Consider the following 21191-nt stretch of genomic DNA (forward strand, 5'->3'; position numbering starts at 1 on the left):
GTTTTCTCTGTTCTCTCCCCTTTATTACTCTCAGCCATGCGGGGGAGTTCTCATTATTTTCGTTTTAAAATATTTTTAAATATTCGGCATGGTGGTTTAAATGCGAATCCAAGTCTCTGTTCTAGTTTATCAACTGGGGATTCAAATTCATTCCATGGCCCCCCACCCCCAATCGAAATATTGCGCATTCCAAGACATTCAATTTCATTTGATTGATTGACTTATTCAGCGTTGGGGGTGTGTGTGTGTTCATGTTGGCCAACACAAAAACAAAACACGTATGGACAGACCCCGACTCCCGCTCATTCAATGCCAACTAATCAATCATTCAATCGAGTCACACACATGCACATCGGGGGCGCTTTTTTCATCTCCATCAAGCGGCAGTCGGTACAGTTCGTGATTGGAGCTTGATGAGAGAACAGGTACTGTTCAAGCCAGAGTAAGTGCTTCTCAGTAAGGTACTAGTTAGTTTCGAGTTCGCTTTTCTTGGATTTTTGGCTTTTGGTGCTATTTTTCCGCAAAACCACGATCTTATTCAATCCATTGGCGAACAACCCATACCAACGGGGATTACAGGGTATTTGAATCGCGTGTTAGTCAACACTGAAACGAGTGGGCAGGCCTTGCCGGTAGAAAAACTAAAACAGCTGACTGGCTTGGAGTAAACAAAAAAGGTAAATATTATTATTGTTCTACGCCATTATGGCTAATTTAATTGTATATAACATCTTTACCTTATTAAAAACAAGTCAATTTGATAAATTAGATGGCATCTGCCCTCCCAGATCGGTTCAGCGCTGGAAAGCGGCAGTTTTGGCGTGAGTTCCTAGCTCTTTATCAAGGAATGCCGGAGTTGTGGGATGCCCACCATGTGAATTACCGCAACAAAGAGCTCAGAAACAGAGCCTACGAGCTGCTAGAAACAAAACTTAGGGAAATCCAGCCAAACGCCACACGCACGGAAGTTGGAAGACGAATTAATATCTTCAGGACGAACTACAGGCGTGAGCAGATGCGTATTCTAAAGCAAAAGGAATTAGGTCTGCACTCGGATCTCTGCAAGCCGACCCTCTGGTTCTACGACTATATGGGTTTCCTGCTCACACAGGAAACCTTTCAGCACAGGAGCAGAAAGGGTCGGATGTCAAACGGCGATAAACAAAAGCAGGTTTTCCGATTAAACAGAGGCGTATGTATAATTTATTCATCTATCATAGTACCACCATAAATTTGGTTCTTTAAATTAGGTTATTCCGGATCCGTCCGATGGCCTGGGGGACTGGCACATGAATGACAAAAACGAAAGCTATTTACCTGATCTAGAATCCCAGAAATCCGAAGAGACTTCCCTTTTGAGTCCAAAAATTGAGATAATCGAACCGGATGGGGGAAATACAACCAATGAAATAGAACACAGCGATCTCAAGGAGGAAGCCGATGATATGGAGATCTCGGCGTCTAAGGATACTGACTGTTCCACGCATGGGGAGGCAAAAACAAGATGCGAAAACAGCAGGCGACCGGATCATTCTAGTCTAAGTGAAGCATCTCAGGTGCTGGCAAGATCCTGGGCCATTCAGTACGAGGAGATGGCCCCAACTCAACGCATCCTGGCCAGAAAAGCTATCGCTGATATATTGTTTGAAGGCTGTATGGGTAACCTAAGAATAAATCGTGGAGACCAACGAAATACCGTGGGAAATCATCTGTATAGTTAAATACATTCTAGATTTGAATTTAAGTAAAGTATTTTTTAAGATATAACTTAGTTTATCATATGCTATAAGTCGAAAGTGATTTTGAATTTTTGTGACAAAAAGCTATTCACAAATAACAAAGATTATGAATAAAAAAAATAATAAATAACCAACCAATATACATATCTTTGGTCGTAATTAAAAATTTCAGAAGTAGACTACAGTTGTAAACTTTTCAAATTTTGAAAATTCAAATTCTTAACATATGATTACCAGTGATGGAAAACGCACAACATAATATCAATGGAATAGGTTGGCAGCTCCGCTGATACATATGCCACTAAAAAATTGTTTTAACTTGATATCGTCTTTATTTTTGAATAAAGTCGGGAATTCCTAGAAAAAGCAAGGCTGTCTTCATGTATTGCGATATATTTCCCCTTCTCATCACATAATGCTAAAGTGCAGTGAAATTGGAAACAGTTGTGTGTAAGTTCAATCGTTCAGTTTAATATTAAAATTTTTAGACCGACTATATATTCTTCTAAATATATTTTATATTTATATTTTAGGGCATGGAGGCACTTGCTTCGCACCGGACGAAGTAGCTTAAAGGTTAAGAAAGGGCCAAACGGTCATTTTTTGGATAAAAAATGCAATGAGGAACTAAAGAAATCTCTTCCTGAAGAGTCGTACGTTGAATTGATGAATTGGGTTGATAGCTGGCTGAAGAAACTAGACCAGAGGAACCGCGACTGCACCAAGAAGGATATTGATCAGAAACCTGGAGTCAAACTAAAGGAGTCTTCATCTACAGGGAATGAATCATTTGAAAATCTCAGCGATTTGAAGGAAGCAGATGGCATTGGATCTGCCGACTTCAAGGAAACTTTCATCAAAGGAGTAATTGATCTTTGCAGCGATGAAGAAAATGAAGATTCCCGCGATGGCATCTCGGACATCCCCGAAACGGACTCAGTTAGTTCGAGGACCTCTGTGGAAACATTGATGAATCGAAGTGAAATATTCAAAAATAAGATAGAGCCACGTGCAAGTACCACTTTTCGCTCTTCGGAGGAAAAGACTTCGAAAAATACGAATACCATGACTAGTTCAGGAAAAAAAACCCTGATCTTAAACAAAATTAAATTGAAATTCCCGGAGGATCTTACAAAAAAAGAAGACCCACAACTGAAAGCATTAAATACACACATATCTACCCATCCTTCAAAAATCATTACCCCCTTGAATTCTAAAACTGGACCAGCTGAGAATTACCAATGCGCAGCATTAAAGCACAATATTTCACTCCCAAAACAAGGAAATATTTTAAATGGTTTGAAAACCATATCAATTACAAACAATACACAAAAAATCATTCAAGTCTGCAAAAGTCTCAAAGAAACTGAAAATGCACCACAAAAAATATTCCCAAAGCCATTACTTATTGCAGACGGAAAGCCCAGGTCATTAGCGAACAATCAGGAAAATCATAATAATGCCATTCTGGGAAAAGAAGTTTTCATAAAAGCTCCCAAACCTACCGATCCTGCGACTACTGCGAATCTAACTAAGCCCATTGTAACGCCAGCTGCAGTACCGGTCGTTGTTTTGAAACGAAAACACTCTGAAAGCAACTCAACATCGGACAGTTCACAAGGCCCAGCGAAAAGACCTGCTTTTCGGATTCAAATTCCTCGAGATAGTGCGGCAATTATCCCACCCACAAAAAAAACACATATCACACCCACCCCGACCCATCCAGGAAAAATTGTCCATCCACAAATACAAAAAACTACGGGAGTTCAGATTAACAATTTTCGACTTGGTAATATTACAAGTACACCCGCCACGAAAGTTTTGCCTATTCAAAACCCATCGAAAGAATTGGCGAAAAGTAAACAAGGACCATCGACTGGTTCTGGTGTTCAGCTTCGTAAATCTCTAATTACAACCACGATAAAAATTTCGCCGAGCATTACCCAAGAACCAGTGAAAAGCACGGGTGTTCAGACTTGTAATTCTCGTGTTATTAGCACTTCGAATACTCCTGCTATAAAAATATTGCCTATTCAGAACCCATCGAGAGCATTGGTGAAGAGTACAGAAGAAACATCAAAGAGTTTGGGTGTCAGTGATCGAATCACTCCAACCATAAAAGTATTGCCCATTCAGAACTCATTGAATCGTTTGGCGAGCAGCTCACAAGAAGCAGCGAAAACTTCGGGCGTTCGAATTATTAATTCTCGGGTTAGTAGTAGTTTAACTACTACCGCTATTAAAGTATTGCCTACTAAAAAACCATCAAGTGTTTTGGGGAACAGTAAAATGGCACTACAGGAATTGTCGGATGTTCAGTACTCAAAATTGTTCAAAAATCTATGTAATTCTAAAGATTCCTCCACCACAAAAGAAATGCCTGCTGAAAGCCAATTGTGCGAGTTGGGAAAAATTTTGGACACTTTGGATAGTGTAGAGAATTTTTCCGTAAGGCACACGAATGAAGAGGCTTTTATTCTCATTAAAAAACTTCGCGTTAGCCTAATAAAAGGGCTCAACATATGAAACCTTATTTAAGAATCCTGCAATAGCAAGATAACATTTGGCATACTCACCTAAGGATCTGCAACTGATAGTGCCATTAGTTAATCAGTTGACTCTAATTTGTAGATTCAAATATAAACTTTAAACATTATTATTTATAATAAAAACTTTGTTTATGTAGAATATACACATTGCATTTTTCTTTCTTAAACTTGTGAATTGGGATATGAAACTTTATTCCATTGTCGAAATTCTTTAAAAATCATCATCAAAAACTTACTTTAATATGAATGGCCGTGCTCCTGACTTGTTTTAAAATATTGTTTACCTCTCTTAAAATATTTGGCTAAGGCCTGAAACCAGTTTTAAATTTCAAATTAACAAAACTTAGTTTCTTACACGACCTAAAAATCGGCATTATGTTTTCACTTATCTGAACAATAAAATGTGTATAATACTTTCAGATCTGTTAGTTCAACTAGACACTCTATATTCGGTTTCCATTTAATTTTGTTGATTTCAAATAATTCCTTAGGGGAGTTGATCGGTGCAAGCAATTCTTTTAAATTAGGATTGCTTTTTAGAGTCAAGTGCCGATAAAGTTCCCATTAAAAAATAAATTCATCTGTGTGATGATAATGACAAACAACACCTTGACACTTTTTAGATCTGCCAGAATATGAATTTAAATGTGCCCTAATTTATTTCACAGTCAAGTATAATTTAATGTATTATTTTTTTGTTTTTGAGTCAATCAACCTATTTGTAGGAAACAACAAAAAATATATGTAGAATTTATAGCCTTTTTGCATTATCCATTTTTCTAGGTCCGACGACAGCTGCAAGGAAAAATTCAAATCACTGGGAGGATGCCGATTGGGGCAAGTTCTGAGTTGTTGCAACACTTTGCACCTGTCGTCCGCCCATCGCCTGTGAAAAATCAAGCTCAGCTTTAATTGATACAACAACCGCTGTGGGCTGGGGTCCCCCTTTTGCTGGCTGGGTGACTGGGTAACTGGGGGCCACACAGTTGCCGGACAGGGTCTTCACTTGCATTTGCTGCTGCTGCTGTTGCTACAGCAGGCTGTTGCACGTGTTGGTTGCATACTAGTCGCGGCAAAAATGTTGTAAGAAATGCGTGGCAGCTGCGAAGCCGACGACGATGGGGAATCAGAATCTGGGAGGAGAAAAAGTGCCCTTGAAGGGGCCTAGGAACCAAAAATGGGCATTGAAATTAAATGCAGCTGCTTTAGTACTCCTGGTGCCAGCTATTGACTTTAAATCAGAGATGCGCAGAAATCAGAGATTTTATATAAGCAAGATTAGGTTTAGTTTTTAAATTATAGAATTTATAAGTTTATGATACAAGAGAAAATATAATATTAACAAAATTAAATTTTTCTGAATACTTTCAAAATCAAAAGAATGTCATAATATTATACACAGTTACTATAGGCATACCTGATGGGTGAGGGCGCCGTAGAAAATCATTGAATATGCCACAAATGCTGCCACAATGGGCGTGGCAAAGCAGCCACGAAATGAAATGCCCGGGACTGGCCCGGTGGCCGTTGGTGGGCGCCAGCAATCTGCAACAGCAACAGAAACAATCTGCAACACGGCGCCTTTGCCTTTTTGGGACGTTTAATGGGGAGTTGCCGTTGCCATTTTTGGTGCAACGAAATCAAGCTACAAAAATCTTTTTATCGCTCACTACACTCAACTCTTTCCCTCGTCGATGATGACGATGATGAGGATATCGCATTTGGTTTTGTTTGTTTTAGGCAGTTCCTTGGTTTTCTCCACAGATGCAGTTGCACAAAAACCAACCTGCCTGGGCAACCTGAAGTTGGGCAGCGTTTAGGCTTGAACTGCGATTCGAATGATGGCAATTTGGCCTTAGAACCGATCATGGAACCATACTTAAATTCATTAGATCGATACTGTATAATGGTGGGTGATTTAAGAAGGCAGCTGGAAGTCTAGTTCCACTGGGCAGAGGTCAATGGTAATGAAAAACAAAGAGATATTCAAAAAGCAAACACAAAATTATAAAAAATACAACTCTTGCTTTGTTTCCAACAAAATTCCAATTATTCCAAAATTGATATCAAAACAAAGTATAGTTTAATTGAAACTCTTCCCACTTCCATTTGCAAGCTGCCCTTTGTTAATTCCAAATGTGTGTAAACAATAAAACAATCACAAATTGCATTTCTCACACGCTGCCCGTACATGGACTCCATGGTGGCACGCGTCGAAAACCACCCCAAAAATCGGGAATCGTATCGCACAGATCGCAGGTGCGGGCTATATGCTATATGTACTGGGGTGGGAATATGTTCCGATCCGATTCCCGGTCTGGCTGTTGCTTCCCACCTCGCAGTGAGAATTCAGCGAGAGTCACACGAGAACTCGAACAGTTGCTGATGAGCATGGGAACCATACCAGTGAGGGTGGTGGGATCTGGTCTGGAGGATTATTGGCGGGCAAATGATTCTGGCAGGCCCAGACACTGGCAAAGAGCTTGACCGGAGACTTTCCCATCAGGTGTTGTCCAGCCTAATGTGGGAATCTCAGGACAGAATGCGAATGAGACTGAGAAAAATAACTTAAAAATTTTTGGTCTCTGGACGAAATGCTTTTGTTTTCAAAAGAAAAGAAAAAGTGGAGCCGCAATTACATGATCAAAAATTCTCTTCGCATTTTGAAAATTGCTCGAGTGCTTTTCACACGGCACGAAGTGTGGGACTGAGAACGGATTCAGACCTGGAACTGATACCTTAATATATTCGCTATCCTGTGTGCATCTTAATGAATTGCCGGTCATTTGGGCGGCACCGCTAAACGGGCATTACCTATTAAGACCCGAAACCATATAAGCCCCAATAAAAGTTGACAAGAGTGCGATTCGAAGCAGCTGGAAATTCAAAAATCCACATAGCCTCAATTTCGTTTTCGACCCCAATGGAGCGTTAATGATTCGCGAATCCCAAAAAAAAAAATAAAAATAAATAAAAAATAAGGGATACGGTGCCTTTTGATTTTCTGCATATTTTCTACTCGGAATGATTTTTGTTTTTGGTGGTTTCGTATTTTTTTGGCCGAAACTTTTATGGGCGAAAAGATTCGGCCGGGTTTATGGGCCGGCGACACCTTTTAAGCGCGCCAATCGAATCAGTGTTTTAACACGAGAACACCATTTCCAAAACGAGCTCATTAACGATTCCCGAAATAAAAAATATATATATGAGACAAGCCAAAATTCTACGAATACTGACAGTGGCAGCTGCAAACATCGAATTGGGCAAACGGAATTCATATTCGTTTGATTTCATTTCGCAATCCTTCGAAAGTGAAACCACATCCAGCAGGTGAACAGGAATTTATATCTTTTTTTATTTTTATTTATTTTTTGTATCATTTTGAAAGTCTCTGTCGGCGAGCAAGTTTTGGCAATTTGAAAATCTCTGCGCTAATTACTGAGAGGAGAGACTGCAGCTGCTTTTGGGGATTGGGAACGAAACTGGGACTGAGTCGGTTGGCAGGCTCCTTGTTGCCTAATTGAACCCATCAATTTGGAGTTAATGAAGTGGCAGCCGGTCCAGAAAATGTCGCCTCGCATTTTCAAGTCCAGCGACGTTGCAATTCATGAGGCATCTTTCTTTCTTTTTCGGCCGATAACGGAGCATAAAATACATTCCCGTCCAGCAGCGACAGTGCTTCCTGTACAGCAGCCACTGGCTACCGTGGCAGCCGTTTAATTAGCAAGTTAATTGCCCATAAGCCAGGTCCTCGGTCATGTCTCCATCGGAGAACCATCTCCTCGCCGGCTGTGGCCTCCTCCGTTTGGATTTGGCAACTTCATTAATAACAGAGATAGTCGGTTATTTTTTGTGGCCAACTGTCGTTTGTCATAGATTTTGCATACACTGAGATTATTTATTTATTTATACCAATCAAGAGAGTCTTAAGATTTTAATCATATGGCAGAAAATGTGTGGATTGCCAGTCGATGCCTGTGTATATGTTTTCTATGTGCAGAAGATGATTCAAGTTGGAGTTTAGAGGATAGTGACAAATGATATGTTGACAACAGCCAGCAGGCAGTTGCAAAATTTTGACTTTTGCTTATCGTCGAGGTGCGAGATATTATATGAGGGAAGGAGGCACCTTCCATCTGCGTTTCTTTCGGTTCAATTTGCGAAATCTTTCATTTATGATATGTAAACTAGCTGCCGAGCAATATAATGATCATTTACCAACTGACAATTATTCATTGTTATCGGCTGGGAAGAATGAGTCTTTAATATGAGCTCTTCTGGTAGTCATTCCGTTTATAAGTCATCCATCATCATTCGAGCAAGCTCTATCAGTTAAAAGGTCTGACAATGGTAAAGTGGTTTTAACTTTAAAACTTTCTGAGAAAGAAGGATATCTGTTCATATCAGGGTTTTGCATAAATCGAGAAATTTTTGGCTCTGTTGTTTTTAAATTTCAATCTGGAGAATTGAGGGGCAATCTTAATTTCCCCTTTCGTTTCCCCAGAGCCTTTTTGGAACCTAATTTAAACAAAATTGTATGCATTGTCATTTTTAATTTTGCCTTTTTTTTAAATAGCTTTTAACCTTTTTAATAAAGCTTTATTCTTAATTTGTTAATTTATAGAAAATAAATTCTAAAGATCTCATATATTATCCTTCCCCTTCCTAAGTAATAAGGGGTAGGCCAATTCCGATCCCGCGGAGAGTTACCCCAGGCTGAACCCCTGATCGAACCCCTTAATGACAAACCCACCACCATCGCTTACCCCTTAACCCCTGTTTGGAAACAAGTTCCACGGTGAGCTTTCCCCTTAAACGCCCCTCAATTGCCCCTCACTGAGCATGCGCGACCGTTTCCCCAGCTTAAGACCCTGCCCCTGCCGGTGGAGACTAGTCTCTGGGAGTGTTGGATACTGCAGATCCGAGTCCTCTCTTCCGTCTGGCGAATTCTCCGACTAATACCGAATAAAAGACTCGCATTGGCTTAGTAATCATGCGGAAATGATCGCGCTGACCTTTCGATAAGTTCTGCACTCTTGATTCTGCACTTTGCGGTTGCATTCTGTCCAAGAATAAATACTACACTCAAATATAAAATAAAATAATTATAAAAAATTAAATAGTATTTAGTTTTAGAAATACAGTTCTAGAATAGAGTTGGTAATCTTCAAAGCATTCTTAATAACAAATATATAGTGTTTTATATTCCTGGTTGTGTTTAAAATATTTATAAAATTTAAAAGCACATAATATATCATATATTAAAGAGAATATATCATATAAGAGAACAGCCTCCACTCCTTATGACCTTTGATTTCTTGCCAAAATCTAGGCAGCATCACAATCCGCATCATCGACCTTTTTGAACTGCACTGCTGCTCTCAGTCAATACAATTATTATTGATTTGCCCAACCGATCTGCTGGTCTTGGCTTTATTAGGGCGATCCAAGGTGAACCTGAAGCTGCACCTCGCATCCCAATCCTTGGCTGAACCTGAATCTGAACCTCAACCTCAATCCAAAACTGAGAAAACTGAATACAGATACCCCGAAGCCCATGGCGGGCAATTTGCGGCTACGTGTCCGAGATTTGTAGTTGCAATCAGTTTGAACTGTCGGCGGGTGAAGTGGAAGGATCCCGTGGTGCCACGACTACGTGCCAGGGCCAGGTTCATATTCGAAATCGGACTCGCACTTGGACTTCCATTTGGGTTCAATAACTGTGAAATAATCATCAGCAAATGAGAGAGTAAAAGTCAAATATTGCCAACAATTTAGAGGCTTCTTTTAGAGGAAACCTGGCTCTTTAGTTTGGCCACAATTAGTCACTCACTCGCAGAGGGCTTATGGCTGATCAAGCGGATTACTTTATTAAAGATCTGCCCCGACCATGTTCGACTTCAGCTTTGGCTAAATGGCATTTTAATCAAAATTGTCGCCTCGGGGCCTTGGCCGGCATTAATTCGGTGCATTATGGCAGCAAATGGCCCGGACAACGGCGCTGATGGCCGTGGCAACAAATTAAAGCTGGCTAAATGTTAAACAATTTGCACTCGCCCCGATGTTGCGACTGCATCGCTACATTAGTCAGGGAACTGGAGGAGATGAGCGCAACCGAAAAGCTCGGGTCTGGAAAGGCCGGCTCTAAAAAAAAACTGATAGAAACCCGTCTGGTCAAGTGGTTGGATCGTCTGGCTTACTTCAGCTCACTGGCTGGTTGAGTAACCAAGCCGGGTCTTCTCTAGTCTAGTTAATTTAATTTCAGCGTCACGTCGTCGCAGTTGGCCGTCATCACGGCTTCACTATTCCAGTCAACTGATTTGAATTTGTCTGCCCCAGCCCCGGCCTCTGCCCCAGTCCCAGTCTCTGCTCCTGGCTGGTTTTTTTTTTCTGTGTGGTCACCGTCTGATATTACCCGATTTCGAGGTCATGGGAAAAACTGTTTTCAGTGGGCAGCACAATGGGCAGTTTATTTATTTTGATTTCGCATGCAACACCAACTGGACACGGATAACTGGCTGGAAAAGTGGAAGCAGCAATGTGGCTGATCCCAGATTAAATTAGATTTAGTGGTGAATGGAAAATAATACTTATTTATGCTTATTAATTCAACATGTAGTATAAATAATATTATATAGTTTTCATGTGCCTTGTTTTTCAAAGGAGATAATATAAAATACACTTTTTCAAGATGGGTATTGCTTCGACAAAAAAATGTACAGACCTTCTTCGAAAGACTTACTTCACACCTGAGAATTTTCGGATGCCATACTTGACCCAATTTAAAGGAGCACCCAGAGTCGCCGATCCCTTAGCCCCTCCTCAGAGGCCACATCGCGATCGGTGGTGGGCAATGCCAAACAATATCAGCCTAATGACTCAATTCCGTTTAATTGAACATCGAGTCTGGGCAATTACACGAGACATTTAGTGGCTTTAATGCAACCACTTGACCGATCGAAGTCGATCGCTGGCTTCGTTTCCACATAATTAAAAGGCCGGATTCTAAATAATTATTAAAGACCCCACCACGACGGCCCGCCCCGCATCGTCCACTTCCGACGACAAAATGTGTCAGAAGGCATTTAGAGGGGCATTCGTTTATGCAAATGCCACAACAACTCCCAGGTGCAGTTGCCTTTATTATTATTTATTTATTTTTATTTTGCTGTTATTATTTTTTGCTGCCTTCGACGGGGTGTGCAAATGACAAACGACTTGAACTTGCGAGTGGCGGCCGAAAAGGCACAGAATCATAATGAAAACGAAAATGAAATTCGCAAAATTTAATAAAGTTTGTCGGCCGCCATAAATTGCGTTAAGCGTTTACCATATTTACATGTGTGCGACATGCTGAGCACTCCGAAGGTGAACAGCACGCAGAGTCAAGTTTGTGTCTTGAGTCTTTCGATTTTTCTTGGATTTTTTTGTGGGCAGTGCGTGTGCATTTGCATTTGGCTGCTATGGTCATTTTTTAATTGATATTTAATTGCAGGCACACACAATAAAAGCCATATAAAAATATGTATGAATATGGAGATTGGCTTTTTATTGATTATTTTTATGCCAGCAGCTGCAAATTTTACGCAAATGTAATTTGATTATATTATTTACTTTTGAGCTTAACAAACAGCTGCCACCGAAAAGGAGGCAAAAATTCCAGAGCAGGTGCTGCCAAGTGGCTGTCTGATATCTAGATCCAAGAAATAGTCCCATGTCCCACCATCTATTGTCCTATTCAAACCCTTGTCTAACACTCTTCAAGTTCAATTGAAGTTCTCACGTCGGCATTTGTTTGGCTAATTTCGGGACTGGAGTATTCCGATGAAACAGGAAACTCATTCAAAGCTCTTTTGTTGTTCGTGTGGGAATGTGTCGGAGCCTCGGATCAGCTCAGCTCAGCTCACTGATTACCTGGCAAATGGCCAAAGCCGAAGCTCAAGGCTCGGTCGAACCCCTCTAATTGAGACTAACTGAGCCAAATTTGTCTTGTCACTAGCTCAGTGCAGGCCGTGGGCGTTTAAGGGGATTTAAATCGAATTGAAATTGGCCTGCAATTAAGTTAAACAAGCCAAGACAAAAATGGGTGAGAGTGGAAAATAAGTGGAGTTTAAAGACTTGGGGGAAAGTGTTTAAGGAGAGTAGAAATCCGCTGGTTATAACCCTAAAATAAACTAAAATATTGGATTATAAACTCACAGAAAACAATGCTAGTTCCCTTAACTGCCTTTAATATAATTTTATGCGAACTACTTCCATGTTTATCTCCTTGTCTATATCTACATATGCAGCACTATCTAGAGCTGCTAGCCCGTAGCCTAAATGGTCCAAAAAAAACAACCAAGCCATGCAGAGTTGGGGATTTTATAACGTCTGCAACTTTCTTGGCGTCTGCAACCCACGGCCAAGATTTGGCGCCATTGAAATTGAAGCACATGCCCAGGCAGAAACAAAAAACAAGCAGGAGCAACAATGCACCACGCACCCCAAGCCCAAACCGAAGCCCAATCCCAAGCACAGACTCAGATTCCGATTCAGACTAGACATTGGTAGGTTGGACCGATTGGGGGGGCATTGAATGCTTTATTTGGAAGTGAAAACGATTTGCCAGCCAAGTGCCAAGTTATGCGTCGCCCATGGCTGCCTGGGATCTGGGATCTGGGATCGAGTAAAAATATGTACAAAGAAATAATGGAATAGGCGCCCAGCTGCAGTGGGTAACGAATTTACATTTATCGAACTTGGTCGATAATCTTAGTCAAGACAAAGGTTATTTTGGTTTAGTTGGCTTCTTAGTTACTTACTTCATCCTTGTTCCTTAAGAATGTTAATATTAAAGATTGAAAAAGTTGAGACTCGCCAGGTAACTGGCAATCGAAATGAGACATGGGCAACATCTGCAGTTGCAACATGGCAACATGGCTTGTCAGCATTTTGGACAGCAGCCGCCGCAGCAACATCAGATGCAACAACAAGGACAAACTATCAAAAGATGCCGCATTCGCTTCCGCCATCATTAATAATCCGAATGGCCATATGCTGATGCTCCCAATGCGATCTCAATACCAAATACCAAATACCAATATCAGGCTCTGCTCTTGTTCTGATGTTGCCTGATCTTGTTGCTGTCATTTTGCTGGGACTTTTAATTTATTTATGGCTGGCATTCAACTACCAATACTTAAATTGCCGCCAATCTGGGCAGGATCACCTTTACAATATCCAGTGTCCCCCTAAATGGCAATTAAGCAAACAATTTATAGCGAAAATGTTCGATTTAATTAATGTTCGGATTGCACGCAGAAATTAGCAAACACATGTGCGAGTGAAAAGCTCTCCTCCGCTATAAAATATAAAAAAAGAAAATGGAATTGGTACTGAGACTGGGATTGGGGCTAAGACTTCTGGCCAGAAGTTACAGGCCATAAACACGCCAAAAATTTAGCCCCGACAGCGCCGGCAATTTAAATAAAACTTTTGCTTAATTGCATTGCTCGCTTGCAACAGCAACTGCGAATCGGTTGCATGTTGCTGGTTGCTGGTTGCTTGTTGCTTGTTGTTGCAACTTCACCGTGTGTTTGCCGTTTGTGATCGTTAATTTAAATTGAACACATTTAGGACATGAAGCACTGGGATGGTCGATGGGCGCTTTAATTGCCATCGAAGCCTGGACAGCCCCTTAACCACATCTTAACCCCTTAAGCCCGGCTAAACGATTTCGTTTAATGCAAGTGCCCATCATTTTGGGCCTCTCCACGTGCTGAAAGTGATTCCACACAGCCAGTTCCTTTCACTCCACTGCTCCACGGCCCTCCGGACATTTTGGTCATACTGAACCGGCAATTAACTCCAATTCCTCCTTTTTTTCCTCCTTTGAAGAGGAGTGAAGGCTTTGGTCTTCGGCCTAATGACTTTTTAATTGGCCACAGCAACGGGAGGAAATCATGGCGAATATGTCGATTCGTTCATAGATGTTGAGTAACTTGAGTCGATTGAGCCATCAGCCAGCTGATGTGATCATGTAATCTGAGTCGCCTTCTGGATCTAAGCCTGGATTTGTAGACGGGACACTTGGGAAACGGGACTGGACTGGGCAGGACAGGTCCGGTGGTGTGTCAGCTGCAGACATAATGCCTCAATCGACCTGGTGTGGCCATAAAGAACAGAAGCCGAAGCTGCAACAGTAGCCAAAAATCGAGGCCACTCAAATTACAAATGGCACGCTCTAAAAATAAATTAAACGTTTATTTTCTGTTGATTTTTTAAGCTCAGAGTGATATTTAAATAAATTTGTATGGATTATAAAGTTAGCTATAAACTAACTATATCTTAAGATTGGGTTTCTAAAAGAGATTATAAGTAAGTTATCCTCTATAATATCCTCTCCATTTTTCAATAATTTGACACTTCCGTTTGATTTCGAAAAGCCAAAATAACATAATTCAGTTTAATAATTTTCTTTGATCAATTTTTGTTCGAAAAGTTACATCTTCATGGGCAAAAAGATGGGACTCAGAGTTCAGAAATTAAGGCGAAGCACGCAAGCCTTTAAATGGGCAAGAAATTCAATTAAGGATCTGTCGTTCGACGGGACTTTGACATAACTTAGATGCTCTTTGGTCCCTGCTTTTGGCTCCCACTCGACATCGGGTCTGGATTGGATCCGGGGATCGGATCTTGAGGTCTGGGCCACAGCAGGGTGTGGCGCCTGCTGGAAAGGACATGGAAAGGCAGCAAGCTTGAATGGGCCTTATGCATTTTAATGCCTCCAACGGTGGCAATATCAGGGGCAGGGACTCAACTCGAATCGTGGCTGTCTGGGACTGGTTGTTTATGTTGGTGTTATTTTCATTGCAAACAAATGATGAGGAACACGCAAACGCACTCAGACACAACTCCAATTCTCAAGATCCAACTCCAACTTTAGCTCCAGCGACTGCTCCTTCTCCAGATCAAAATTGAAACCCCGGGGCTGGAGTTTCAAATTGAAATCACAATGACTTGAGGACTTTTCAACTCCGAGTGGCAGGCACATAAATTTCATTGCAGAGCGAAATTTGAACAAACTTATTGGATGATTTTTATGGTCACTTAAAATGAATTTTATGTGTCCAAAGGAGGCAGCAACCCGTTTCCAGGACCTAACCGCGGATAAGCTCGTAAAAAAAGCAAATGGAAAAGCATCAGAGCTTCCCTCCAAAGCAGCGTTTAAAAAATATTTAAAAATTCTTGCTCTCCAATCGATTGCATCTCAATTTTTTGTTCTTCTTGTTCCTTCACTTTTCTCATTTTAATTTCATGTTTCGAAACTTTATGCAGACCCTCCAAAAAAGAAAAAAAAGAAATTATTTGCAGTTTAATAAGGCTGATTGAAATTTATGCGGCATCGCCAAAAAATCAAAAAATAAAGCTGGAAGAGAAATGGGAAGAAATTCCATCAGAGTGCTAATGCGTGTTTGATGCTGCTTGCAGGTGTTGAAGTAACTGAGTTTTTTATGATAAGATATCGCCCGAAAGGAGCCGACCCGAAATTAAGGCGAAACTTTAATGAGCTGAGGGACTCTGGGGTGCCCAGCATGGAGGATCTTTCTTTCAGGAAAAGACGGCAACACAGCAAGAAATTGGTTTCCATTTCTTGTATTATTTATTTCTTGTATTATTTTTGTCAAAAATAATAATTTATTTGAGTTTTAAATTAATACTTATATCTATTTACTAAAATAGTATAGTATTTTGTCATATTAAAGGCTATAATTGTTTACTTAAATCTAAGAATCTGTCTTAAACAAGTCCAATATTTCTTTACAGTGATTTCAAAAAATCTTTTGGCCAAAAGTTATCGCTCAAGTTCCGTTGGAATTATGCGAGCCCGGCCAACTCCTTAAAGCCAACAGTGCGAGGTTCGTTTCTGGTGGATTGGGTTACCAAACTACAGCCCGGTGATTGACCAAGTCGTGACTTGGTCGTCGTCGTCGTCGTCGCCACCGCCCACGCCCCGCCATCATTGTGGTGCCACCAACTCGAGGCGATCCCCTCCCCGAGGCAAATTGAGTTTGCAGAGCGATCGTTGTTGGCCAAGTTTGGTAGACTTCTAGACAAGTGCGTGGGCAAGATCCGAGCGCAGCTGCCTCCAGAAGGGACGCCACTCTTAGTCCCGATTCTCATTTCCAGGCTCTGGCTCTGGCCCTGGCTCCGGCGACATCTGCGATCAGACTTGCCTTTTTAAGGCAAACAAGCCGACATCTCAACCGCCGGTCTCCCCGGACACCTACCACAGTCCTCCTCCTTTTGTTAGGATTCCCAGTTCATAATGCAGTGCAGCTGCGCACCGTGGTTGCTATCCATTCAATTTTATTAAAAGGAATTAATATTATTAAATAAATGTAATGTGCTTATAATTAAAAATAAAAAAAGAAAGAGACTCTGTATACCAATTTTAAATAGTGAACTTCGTAAACTTTGTAATAAAAGTAACCATTTAAGTTAGTGACTACCATATCTGATAGGATTCCAACAAAATGTTCTGGTTCGAGTCATATAAGGCCATGTCTGGACCTGCTTTCGTGTTATGTAGTGATAGTGGGTGTGGCACAAGAGGCTGGAGGAGCTAATACTGCGTGGGCTAACTGCAGGTGTTCCCACAGACTGATGGGCGCCATTAGAAGGCGATGTGGGCGATGGGAGACACGCCCATTTCAATGAAAAGGCGCCAGGAAAGCGCAGCGGTTAGCTTTGAAGTTGAAAAAGTAAATTCCACAGAAAGGCACGTCGGCGCATATGTATGCAAATTATCATCAACTTGGTGACACATAAAATGCAGTTAAAGGTTGGCCACTCCGCTCTCCAACTGGTTGTGCCCGACTCGTTCCACTGGGCATGTCAAAGGGGAGACAGACAATTACACTAATGGGACACCGATGGCAAATTAATTAGCCGCAGGCCAAAAGCCATCAGAAACAAGTCTCCAACTGAATAAGATATTTTTCTTTTAGTGCAACAGCGACCTATCCCAGAAGCCTTCTGTTTTATGAGCAATTTTATGTATTTTCTAGACCATCTAGGATGATTTCTAGGCCAGCCCTAGAAAACCACGTCCACTAATCAAATTTAATTGGTAATGATTCCTGTTGTAGTATGTATGTCTTGGCAGCATTATCCCCATACAGGTGTCGATCATTGAGGTGCACTTGATTTCCTTGCCCGGCTGTAATTGGATATATTCGGTAGCTGTTTGTGGAAACGCCTCCCTGATTGCTGATCGACCTCCAGCTGGAATTGCTGGCGCCGCACAGGTAAAGGCATGTAAATTTCGTTGTATGCCGAGAGCAATAATAATAATGTCCATAATTACATACTGAGCACACAACAAAGTCAATGAACATGCGGCGACAACAATGCTAACAGCAACAGCAGCCACAGCAAAAACAGTAGCAACATGTATGTGCAGCAGCAACATCTAAGGCACCAGCAGATATCCGACAGCGGCAACAATGGCAAAGTTCTTATCGCTTACAACTTGTTTCGATTTCGTTGACCAACTATGGTCATCGGGCTTAATTTGGCCAACTCGGGCATTGTTGTTGCGAATTGTTTAATTGCCATCGTATGCGGCGCCATAAATGCCTCACAATGGGTCTGGCTTTGGGAGGACAACAGCCGCAACAGCAGCAACAGCAGCAACAACACGAACATAAAAAGGAACGACGATCCATAATTGTAGTGAAGATCCAATTGATCCAAGATTTGAGCATTCATGGCCATGTCCCTGTCCAAGTCAGCCGACTGGCTGGCTAATGATGGGCTCCTACCGCCCCACCCCGCCCATAAAAGTGAAAAGAACATAAACTTCAAGCGCAACTCGACGGGCATTTAGCGGCCAAAGGCGGCCGATCCCCGTGACTTTGGCAATTGGTGTGAAATTGGCCAAGTGCCGGCCTTCCAGGAAGCCGCAACACTCGAGCCGTGTAATTAGCCGTATTCTCCTGACTGCTGGCCGATCTGGCTGCTGTTAAGGCCCAAAGGCCGCGTTTGAGTTAAGGCCTTCTTTCTGGACGCATTTATCAGTGCAAACAAGCGCTAAGCGCTCGCTAAAGTCGAAATCGAATATCAGAAAGGGTTACAGGCAACACTCGCTAAGCATAACGATATAAAATAGTTCCTTATAGTATTAATCGAAACTATCCAATAGTTTCTGTAAAGTCTAAGTCCAAACTTTTCCATGTGGTATATAAAAACCTATTTTTGATCAGATAGTCAGTTCGATTTATGGGCTCTCTACTGTATACCCTTTGGTAAGGGGACCCATGTTTTATGCCACAACTAATAAGGATAATTGCAACGCCGACTGGGCGTTAAGTGAGTCCAGACTGGCAGTTTTGGCCAAGTCTTCGGGGGTTAGCCAAAGCCTTAACTTTGGTTTTAGCCTCAGCTCCAATTTCGATGCGGAAATTTGACAAATTGCCATCGTCGTGGCAGTTGCTCTTAAGATCTGTGGCTGCTGCTGTTCCTGTTGCTGCTGTCGTGTAAACGGTTGCAGGTGTTTTGAAGGGGCGTGGCCAGGCTGATTCGGACCCTCGCAGTCCGATTTGTATCGCTGTCCAATTAAGCCGGGGATACATACGGCGGCAACATGTTGCAAGCAGCCAGCGATATTGCTAACGAACCACTGACAATGCAATGCCGTCACTTTGACACTCCCGAAAGGCGAATAACGAAAAATTCATTACGATTTCGATTTAAGTTGAATAATTATTTATCTAGATAATGCTACTCATTCGGCTCAGGCTCAGGCTCAGGCTCGGGCTCAGTCTCAGTCTCCAGCTCACAATGTGTGTGATTCATATCGGTGGGATTGCAGGCGTGTCAACGACAGGCGGCAGCAACTGCTGCTGCAGCCAGTCCGGCGGGGCAACAATTGTCGCTGCCGCAACTGCAATCTCGGCCAGCAAATGGCAACGGCCGCTGCCTGACACAAAACAAATAGACTGTCAGTTTATGTAGCATTTGGTATGACTAAATGTTGCTGTGATTGCGCCGGCTATTCCGGTAGTGGATAGTGGGTGGTTGGAGGATAATCGTAATTGCAACGGTGGCATAAGTGTTAACCGTGATCGATGCAAACATCCTGTTGTTAAATAAAGACTGTAGACTTAAGATTACAAGTATTGGTTGAACTTCAATCGTCAAGAGACTCAGATCTGATGAGTTCTGGGACATTATGGGACAATTGGACATAAGATTCTAAAAAGATCTAATAACGGACAGGTAATGTCCGTTCTTTTAAGAGGTGGTGGACAAACTCTCATTGTCCTTAGAGCCAGAATAGGTCCAGTGCTGCTGGAGTAAAAATGTAAAATCATTAGAACATTGCTCATCCGCCGTGTAGGCGCACAGCTAGAGAAGCTAAAGTGACACGAGCCATAAACGATCAAAAAAGTGGATACGATTATCGATAAATCGCAAATCGATAAAGTATCTTCTCTTTCTTCACTCAATCTTCTTAAAAATTTGTTTATATTTGTAAAATATAAATACCCACGGCCTATCTCATTGACTCTCTGTAATAGATTTCTAGAAACAAAATTCTTTTCCCATTTAATTTTAAAAGAATTTTAAAATCTTTACCAACTATTCCTGCAATCATTAGACACCAACATGAGAGACTCTAGAAAATCCCCAGCTGATGTAATGCCGAGATTAATGTCATGCGCCTGACCATATCAGGAGAGGTGGCATTAGCTGAACTCTTGGAATTGCACCTGTCACCTGCCATCAACAGCTGGGCGACCCAGCCTGTCCTAACCACCACCTCCCATCCCCTCCCGCAGCACACCTGATGGGGCGGGGTCATGCTTAGCATATTTCCCAGGTAGAGCGTTTCAATTACAAGTGGCCGGCTGCACACGACATGGCATATCGTTCGATCCCCATCAGATATTCGTGGTCAGAGCCCCCGATCCCCGAGAGCGGCGGGTAATTAAAAATGCGTGAAAGCGCGCAGAATTTTATCGTTATCGGTGTACCGTGGAGGAGCTGAAATAAATCAAAGCCTGGACCAGTTTTGTGGCTCAATTGAAAAGAGCACAAAAACCAACAAAAAACTGAACAGAAAACAGAAAAAAAAATAAATAGAAATAAATAAAGGAAATCCATTGGCGGGCAAAACGGCAAATTTTAGCCAAGATTTATGTGGCCATAAAGGCGATTAGAGAACCAGGCGAAACGTCAAAAGACAAAATGGGCAAAAAAAAATTTCATGTCCGAGTCCAGTTTGCACTTTACACGATTTTGTAATTTATTTCTGACGCTACGATCGGCGGCGGCATTCTAATGGCAAGTGCAGGCGGTATATTGCATTTTGTATTTTACATTGGGGAAGTTGCCGTGGCTTTTGTTGCTGTGGCTGCTGGCGTGGCTGTTGCCACTGGCGCTGTTCACACTTCCAATTGCCAATTTGCATATTTTTGGCATACGTAATGCCAAGCAAAAAACAACAGCAGCAGCAGCAGCGGCAGCGGCAGCTTCAGCATCAGCCAACACGGGCATAAATCAGAGCCGCGTTTATATTCCTTATCGGCAGAAAAAATCTCCGACTGGCAATTCATCTCGCACTCAATTTCCATTCGTTTTGTATTTGTTTACGCGGCGCATAATTAATTCCAATTGCACATGCGAACGTTGCGCATACGCCGTGTGGGCTTACAGCTGGAGAGGCTAACGTGACACGATACAGAGTAGGAGGAGTACAGACACGAATATTATTTGCATTTGTTTGCTCACGCAGTCTTCTTTATTGCTCATACGCCATGTATGCCAACACCAAGAAAAGCTCTCCACTTAGAGTGGAGACGATAGTAGAGTGTCTGCTCACGCAACTTTCTCTAGCATTTCCGTTATCGTTTGA

The 21191-nt window shown here is 41.9% G+C and overlaps 2 protein-coding genes across 3 annotated transcripts; both read left to right on the plus strand.

Moving 5' to 3' along the window:
• Nucleotides 1-261: 261 nt before the first annotated feature.
• Nucleotides 262-1874, plus strand: LOC6506713. Of its 2 annotated transcripts, XM_032453880.2 has the most exons (4): nucleotides 265-442; nucleotides 580-677; nucleotides 770-1192; nucleotides 1251-1874. In XM_032453880.2, the coding sequence occupies exons 3-4, from the start codon at nucleotides 770-772 to the stop codon at nucleotides 1719-1721; spliced, it is 894 nt and encodes a 297-aa protein (XP_032309771.1). In that variant the 5' UTR covers nucleotides 265-442; nucleotides 580-677; the 3' UTR covers nucleotides 1722-1874. The 2 variants fall into 2 exon arrangements, with proteins under 2 accessions (XP_014764876.1, XP_032309771.1); XM_014909390.3 differs by having other exon boundaries at nucleotides 262-677; nucleotides 753-1192.
• Nucleotides 1875-1980: 106 nt separating this feature from the next.
• Nucleotides 1981-4431, plus strand: LOC26515284. Its single transcript, XM_014910229.3, has 2 exons — nucleotides 1981-2189; nucleotides 2273-4431. The coding sequence occupies exons 1-2, from the start codon at nucleotides 2155-2157 to the stop codon at nucleotides 4263-4265; spliced, it is 2028 nt and encodes a 675-aa protein (XP_014765715.1). The 5' UTR covers nucleotides 1981-2154; the 3' UTR covers nucleotides 4266-4431.
• Nucleotides 4432-21191: the final 16760 nt, after the last annotated feature.

Source organism: Drosophila ananassae, chromosome 2R (genome assembly GCF_017639315.1).
Source record: "Drosophila ananassae strain 14024-0371.13 chromosome 2R, ASM1763931v2, whole genome shotgun sequence".
NCBI classification, from domain to species: domain Eukaryota; kingdom Metazoa; phylum Arthropoda; class Insecta; order Diptera; family Drosophilidae; genus Drosophila; species Drosophila ananassae.